We start from the raw sequence: 7,999 nt of genomic DNA, 5'->3' as shown, positions 1-7,999 counted from the left end.
CGGGGGACGGCCGGGGGCACCTGCCCCGGCCGTGCCCCCCCCAGCTCCTTGTGCCCCCCAGCCCCTCGCTGGTGGGGTGGGGCGAGCGGCAGAAACGGCCTTGGCTCTGTGTGAGCCCGGCTCAGCAGGAGCGAACCCATCCCGGGGTTATCAGCCCCATGGCCAGCACAAATCCCAAACACGGCCCCGTACCAGCTACTGGGAAGAAAATTAACCGTACCCCAGCCAAAACCAGTAGAAATATAAGTTTAAACTGGTTCTGAAATTAGGCATCTAGCAAGAAACATACACCAATTCATTTGTTTGAATACCTCTCTTATGATTCAAAACAGCATGCAGAATTTTATCTCCCTCCGAAGTAACAGGGCATCTGAACAGTTGCCCTTATTCAACATTAGTTTCACCTTTCCAAAATAATACCACCTTCCTTAAGGGCTTTCAAAACAAGAGTAAACCCATCCCTACAGCGACACTAAGCAACGTAGATTCTTTTAATCTGGCAATGTAAAAGCCAGAGGAAACAACAGACACCACTACGTCCATCCAGCAGTGCTGACAGAAATTTGTTATACTCTCTACAGGTGTGCCAGTCCTCCTCTGTGCAGAAAACCACGGTTTCAGGATTATAATAATCCTAAGACTCTCATAGAATTGTAACATACATCTTTAAGTAATTCTTAAGGCATATTAAGAAGAGCATGCGGCAGAGGGCATACTGCTGTCTGCTGATAAGAAATCTTATGGATTTATCAAAAATTCTCCCATTTGGTATTTATGGTCCACTGACCAACCTGCATCAGCTGAAACATCTGGGTTTGTGAACCAGCAGAGAAATACAAGGAAAATTTGCTAGAGCGTGTTCTCATCTCCCATCTGAAGACAAGCACATGGAAGATTATTCAAAATTAACCCCTGCCCAGCTTCTTATATGCTGAAACACTGCTAGTTATTAAACAGAATGTATATGCACCAAATGTTTTAAGGCACAGATTTTACCGCTTTCCCACCAATGGGAATTTTTAACAAAGTACCAGAGTTCCAGCACTAACTCGGGCGGTATTGCTTCTTTATTAGGAAGCGGAAGGTAAATCGTCATCTGAAAACAACAGATAAGATGTAACGCCCAACTATTTGTATATGGGAGTAAATGTCATTGGAATGAAATTATCTTCACTCTTGTGGCACAAAAGCAAAACCTACCCTACACCCACATCATGGCAGATCCCGTCTGCCAGCCATTTGTTCCAGGAGCTCTCTGTGCTCCTACCTTTGTCCTTCGTGTGTGCCGCTGCTGCAGCCCTTCACTCATCATGAGCTGCGTCCTGGGACGCTCCACTAAAGAGAACGCACAAAGTGCACAGAGCTGGAAGTCATACCAGGAGAACTTGTTTCATCAGGAATATTATGTGCATCCAGCAGCAAGTCATACTTACTGCATAGCCTTTAATTCACTACCTTTGCCGCAGACTGTTAGTCTGAGTGCTCCGAACATTTCAAGAAATAAAACCATTAAAAATTGCGTAGCAGCTTTCAGAGGTGAGGAACCCCTGCTGCTTTAGAGAAGAATACATTATGTGCTGGGAGCAAGCGAGTGAGCAAAATACATAGCTTCCACACCATATGCGCAGTAAACACACATTTAAACAATGGACGGTACATTAGTCACCAATCTGCTTATTTTGAAAGTGATCTGAGCTCCTTGGATTTCACTTGAACTAGGGGAATGCCTTATTGCAATTCAGTACACGCATTATCATAGTAATAAACTAATTCTGTTGTTATGATGTGTATGCTATGATTGGGGCTCATGATACTGAAGTCAACATAAAATGAACCCCAACTGCGAGAGAGAAAATTCTTTAGCATTAATTCTCTGCTGAAGACTACCAAATGAATTTGAAATTGCCAGTTGCTAAATCCAATGATTTCACAACGTTCCTTGACACAGACTAAGCAGAGATAAAAGAAATTCTACAGCTATTCCCTGAAATTTTTGAAGTCAAATACCATTGTGCAGTCAAAAGACTCACCCCTTTGATAATGCAGTTCCAAAATTATCAAGAAGTCAATCAAATAAGTGCTAAAAAAATAGTTTCTACATATTCACAATGGCCTTATTAAAAGGTGACGCTTACATGGAAAGAAAGGACTGCAAAACATCTCATCCAAGCCTGCCATCACAAGCAGCTACATTATATAACTCGTTCAGAAAAGGACCAGAACCTTAAACAACCTTCAAGTAGTTCTGTCCCAGACCTCGCTCTTCTTACCAACCTTGCTCTATATTCCAGGCCAGATTTACTGTTTACAGTTAGGTCAACATTATTGTACCAGCATTAGAAAGTGCCGCTTTGCTCAAAAGATACACTCCCTATGTATATTCCTAATAAAACTTTTTGACTTAAGAGAAAAAAACCAATCGAGTTTCACTGCATCTCCCTCCCATTAGCCTGCAGGAATCATACTAGTTCATAGAGAAGCAGTTAGATTTGACAGAATAGTTCATTGCTTTCCAGTCATAATATGTGTTCGGATGCATTAAGTGCAATAACTTTGCCAAAGTTCTGGAAAGCCAAGTGGGCCTGGCAGGGCTTTCCCCAGAGGTGCTGTGGAAGCAGTCCCACTCGGCTTTCAGAATGAATCTATAGGCATCAGAACGAGACAACTTCTAAAGGGAGCCCGCGTAATGCAACAGTTACCGATGGTCAATAAACAGAAAATCACAACGCCATTTCAGGGCAAACGCTTCTCAAACTGGAATGCAATTTAACCCCAATATCAACATTCAAATGGACATAAAACAACCCAATGAAGGTAAAGGTGAATATTTCTGCTGATTACCTTTTACCAGCTATCACCTCTTCCTTTGCCCATTTTCTTCTATGCAGTAACAGAAAAGTCCTCCCGTATTAATACTGAAATCTGTTATTCCATCAATGTGAGAATTAAAAGAGGAATGAAAGATGAGTAGTACACTTTGCACTCAGCCAATATGGATTTTGCTGCTTTACTGTAAATGACTACTTAGGTGAGCCTTCCTGGAGCCGATCCCTTCTCTACAGCCAACACTACCTGTATTTCATTATAACCTTGTAAGAATGAACTACTAAAGGTTGTGAGTCAAGAGAGGTTGGGCCATTACTAACAGAAAGCTTGGTAAGGGGCTCCAAAGGATGCAAGAACAATACCAAAATGCTATTTCAGGTCCTGACATCTGGTCTACCTTGACAATACTGCTTCCAACTCAGAACATACAGCTTGTTCCCATGTCTCCATACCACAGTAAACTGAGCACCGCCTAAAGGAATTATGTTCCCGTTTACCTTGGATATGTATACACCTCACTTTAAGTTCATAATAAAAAGAAATCCCAAGAGCTTTGATGAAACAGAATTTTCTGTTTAAATATCCATCTTGTACTGGTTCATAAAACCGCAACACCTATGGTTAAGATGCAAGATCTAACACTGCTAGAAAACAGCAAAAAAGCATAGATGATGAAAAGACAGACATATGGAGAAAACATGAACAGAAAAGCCTGAGAAGGGAAAACCACAAAGTAACAAAGACAGATCCTGTGCGAACCCAAGAGCTCACAGCAGTCGTGTGGACACTAGAACTCTCGTGGTACCCCTGCAGAGCTGTGTGTGCTCATTTGGAGAGGTAAAAATGTTAGCACTGCATCACTTCAAACAGTAAAGCCAAGTTTGTCCCTTCATTTTTACTTTTAAATTGCACAAAACACAAAGATTTGTGGTGCATAAAGCAATTTGAATATGCTGCTTAATTGGTACCGTAAGTCTAACATACCAGCTGCCTGGGGCTCTGGCCAGCAGCCACGCATCCCAAGCTCAATACGTACACCGGCTCTACCTGCCCTTTCTCCTAACACAGAGGCACTACAGCTACCATAATTAGTCACCACTAATGCATCTTTCATAACGACTGCTTTATAAAACCCCTCCCCAACCTATTCAAGCTATTAAAAGAGCAGGTCAGTACTTCAAGGTATTCTGGACTGAAAAATACTTGGTGGGGTTTTTGTTGTTTTGTTTTTAAACACTTCAATTCAATACCCCAATGTGAATGGTTCAGGAGAGCCAGTCGCTTTTTTGGCATTACAGTCATTAATACAAGTTGTTATTCTGTTTCCCCTCAACTAGAAAGGAGAGATGCCACATGAAATTAGTAATCATATCGCACATGCACTAGCACTGTCTGCAGATCACTTTTTTCTATCAAATTGCTTTACAAAGGGAAGCTGAGTTAAAACTCAGCTTTTACAAAAGCTCAGATGATTTCCAGCAGCTCAGTGAATAGTGATGCATTGTAGTGTGTCAAGTAAAGGTGAAACAACTCATAAGGATCTTTGGAAAATAAATGGAACAGCACACAAGTTTATATAAAGGCAGAATTTCTCCATGTATAGGTATTTAAAAAAACCCCACCAGACCCAACCTGATCACTCCATTTCTTTCTGTTCACTTTCTCACAAGAATAAGTGGTATAAATATTCCTGAAAGGCGAATTTGGGATTGAAGTACCTTAAATATTTGTCAAAAGCAAACTTCTAATTATGGTGTAGATTTAGATAACATCCTTTTATTGCATAGAAGATGACAGAGCTCTGTAATTAATCATTATAGCTTAAATACTGTTGTCCAAAAGTTAAATATTTACAAGGCACCGACCATTGGCTTTTCATATACAAGAACAAATTTGCAAACAACTGTAATGACAAAAAGAATTACAGAAATAGATACTATTTCACCACACCGTAACGCTTCAAGTATGACCATGTATTCATTCTAACTCATCTGCCCATCGTGACTTGAAGGTGATCTATCAGTTCCATGTATTTAGAGAAGAAAAGCTTTATCGTACACGAGCATTTACCAAATTACATGCCATCATTGATTTTAAAAAAGCCAAAACCGCATGCTGCCCTAGAAATTTATATTAATATGGTCTAACAGGAGCTTAATTAAATACCCTCTAATAAGTACCACATCTAAATAGTATGACTTGTACAAAATTTAATTTGGAACTATTCAGAAACACCAGATGCAAAAAAACTAGAGTATTTCCTTACAAAATCCTGCCGAATCAGCATACTCCTTTGGAAACGTCTATTACTACCCATTATCTGATACCAAAGGATAAACCCCTTAAGTTTTGAACCCAATTCTATTATAAATATTTAGCATCATGGGAATACCCTGAACTCTACTCTCTATTTGCTCTGGAGACATCACCTAAAGGATCCATTCCATTTTCAGCGTATCAAATACTGAGATAGTGGCGTTTCTCGGTTTTTCTTAGGCAGCACGTTCCATGAAACCAAGTAATATATTTTCCTTCATCAATTCATGTTTGTCTTGATTTGTACATAGGTTGTCATGCTCTGCATCACAATTGCTTCCATCTGTATCTTGCAGACAAATAGGGGATGATGACATTTATTTACTGAACTGTTAAACTGTTGTTTGCATGAGAAAATAACTTACCTTGCAAATCTGCACTATCATCAAACTGTTGATTTTAAAGACCTTGCAAGTGTAAAATTAGCTGTTACAGAATTACAGGGTTTGAGCAATAAGCTACTATAACAGATAAACACACACAGCAAGCCAAATCGCTAAGAAACAACATTTGATATTGAAGGAGGCCAAGTAAATAGCACCTTTTTTAAAAAAAACCTTTTAAAATAGAATAATTATTTTTAAAAAATTATTTAAAAAGTAATCTTTCAATGGTTGCTGTAATAAATGTGCTAGAGACGATAATTTCAACTGTAGCTCACAACAGTAATAAGGTTTCCCTGGTCATAGAAAAACTGTTTTTATTCCTCTCCAATTCTTCTGCTTTAACACCTCATAGGCAAGGAAGGACTGAATATAGAATATTGACTATAGCGAACAGAGACCAAGATTTTCAAGCTTACATACCCTACACTGGTCAACAAAATGCATTTCTAGTCACCAGAATAACAAAAAAATGGATTTGCCAGTGAATTGGTCACCTGTGTATCTCTCCACCAGGACCTGAGAATTTAAGCTGTTTCACTGCCGTGCCTTTCTCTTTGGTATCCAGGAAATTGCCTACTAACTTCGAGTTTGAGCATAACCTTTTTCATACCATAGGCCGAGTAGCCAGAAATAAATCAACCTGACTTAAATGTAGTCTTTTAGGAAAGCTAAAAGACAGACCTAGTAAAAAAGTAGTACCAAACCAACTGCTTTGACTAGCAAATATACAAAGTTTGCTCATAAAAACTAGCACAGAGGTGTTCATCAGGTTACTGTTCTACATTGTACCATAGCCACTTAAGCTGATGCGACAGGTTTTATATATGGTATCGACCACTGCCAGGGTTTTGCAGAGTTATGTTTATGAAAGGTTAACAGCAGGCACTAATACGAGTATCATGACTCTTTTCAGGCAGTAGGTGAAACCTTGAAGAAAAAGTGGCTCTGTCTTCAAAAAAGTGACCTGACCTTTGCTTTGGTGGGTTTTTACTCTGCAAGAAATACAAAGCACTGCATGCTTCCCAATGCATCCTTTCTAGCTGATAAACTATTTTGTTCTGGCCCTCGGCACAAAAGGACTACATTTTATAGAGATCAAATAGCATGTTATCAGTGCTAGCTAACAATAGCTCCACGCGTCATACTAGAAACGAGCTTCATAGACCTGGAATATGCCATATGAATCATGAACAGAGTAAATACGTAACCGGCCAAGAACCTTTGATATGCTTACTAATTAGCAGTAATTCTCGCTGAATTAAATATATTTAATTTTACAATAACTTTGCAGTTCTTTGGATATCAAAGGCATCACAAATCCAGCATGCTTATCACGTATGACACTTCCGCTCTGAGAATATCTTGCAGCATGCAAAGAACTCTCTGTAGGGTAACTTTGATGTGTTGCACAAGCAAGCTAACCTAACATTGACCTGATGATTGGCAAAGGCTGCTCCAAAACTGCAACAGAATGTCATGGTTTTACCTGCAATGGATGAAATGTTTCTGAAACAATGGGCAGTTCAGTATCAGCAATGGTGTTGGGGTTTTTGTTGGACACAGAACACAGTGCTAGTGAAAGTGATGTGGTAGTAAAGAATCCTTCTGTTAAGACACTTCAAAGCATTTAACTATATTTAAGTCTAGTGTAAAATGCTGCTTTTTTGGAGCCAGATCCTGCAGTCTCTGCACAGCTAAAACTTCCATGGAAATCCACGGGAGCTTCACAAGGATAACAGCACAGACATGCCCAGGGTCACTAACGTAACGCAGCTCCGCTGCTACGCTTCATGCGTACGCTCAGGCTTCCTCCGTCACTTGCAAGGGTGCAAGAGATCAAAATACAGAAACCCATGTGAAATCAAGACGATAAATACCCTTTTTGAATAGAGTATGGCTTCAAAGAGGGTATGGCACAAAACTGTGGGTTTTGTTTGGCTAAAATATTAAATATCATTCAAACATTTTAACTTTGACTTGAATACTTACAATACATTAAGTGAATTTTAAGAAAAGTGAAGTTTAAAAAAAAAAATAATCCTTGGAGTAAGTTCAACAATGACCTTTTTTGGGAGAACTGTAGCAATGCCTATGATGGCAGAATTTGGCTCCGTATATTCCGTTAGCAAAAACCAGACTGTTTCAATGATGTACATGGCTGTTTAAAATGTTACAAGAGCTTTAAACACTGCGGGCCCGGCCCTATGGGTTATACTTTCAAATTTCAGGGAGAGTTTGCCTCAGTGAACTACAAGGATCTGTGCTCGATTTGCAAAATCAGACTGCTGCTGTTTTGAAGCAAAAACCCCAGGTATTTCAGATACAAACTTCTGGGTGACTAAAATTGAACCAGGGGGCTGGCCCTCTCCGGCAGAAGGCCCTCTCCGGCAGAAGGCCCTCTCCGGCAGAAGGCCCTCTCCGGCAGAAGGCCCTCATCCTCCCATCGGCAGCGCAGCGCTTCCCGCCAGCCT

General features: G+C 40.1%; 1 protein-coding gene across 1 annotated transcript in view; it reads left to right on the top strand.

The window, feature by feature from the left end:
* PEX5L (peroxisomal biogenesis factor 5 like) overlaps positions 1 to 7,999 on the top strand; it is a 49,957-nt gene that overhangs the window by 2,956 nt on the left and 39,002 nt on the right. The window contains exons 2-3 of the mRNA XM_035898441.1: positions 6,442 to 6,507; positions 6,820 to 6,863. Of these exons, the coding sequence (XP_035754334.1) occupies positions 6,442 to 6,507; positions 6,820 to 6,863 (110 nt within the window). The remainder of the gene's footprint in view (positions 1 to 6,441; positions 6,508 to 6,819; positions 6,864 to 7,999) is intronic.

This window comes from Egretta garzetta, unplaced genomic scaffold, assembly GCF_000687185.1.
Source record: "Egretta garzetta isolate BGI_Z169 unplaced genomic scaffold, ASM68718v1 scaffold637, whole genome shotgun sequence".
Classification (NCBI taxonomy): Eukaryota; Metazoa; Chordata; class Aves; order Pelecaniformes; family Ardeidae; genus Egretta; species Egretta garzetta.
This window is presented reverse-complemented; position numbering and strand designations above follow the sequence as displayed.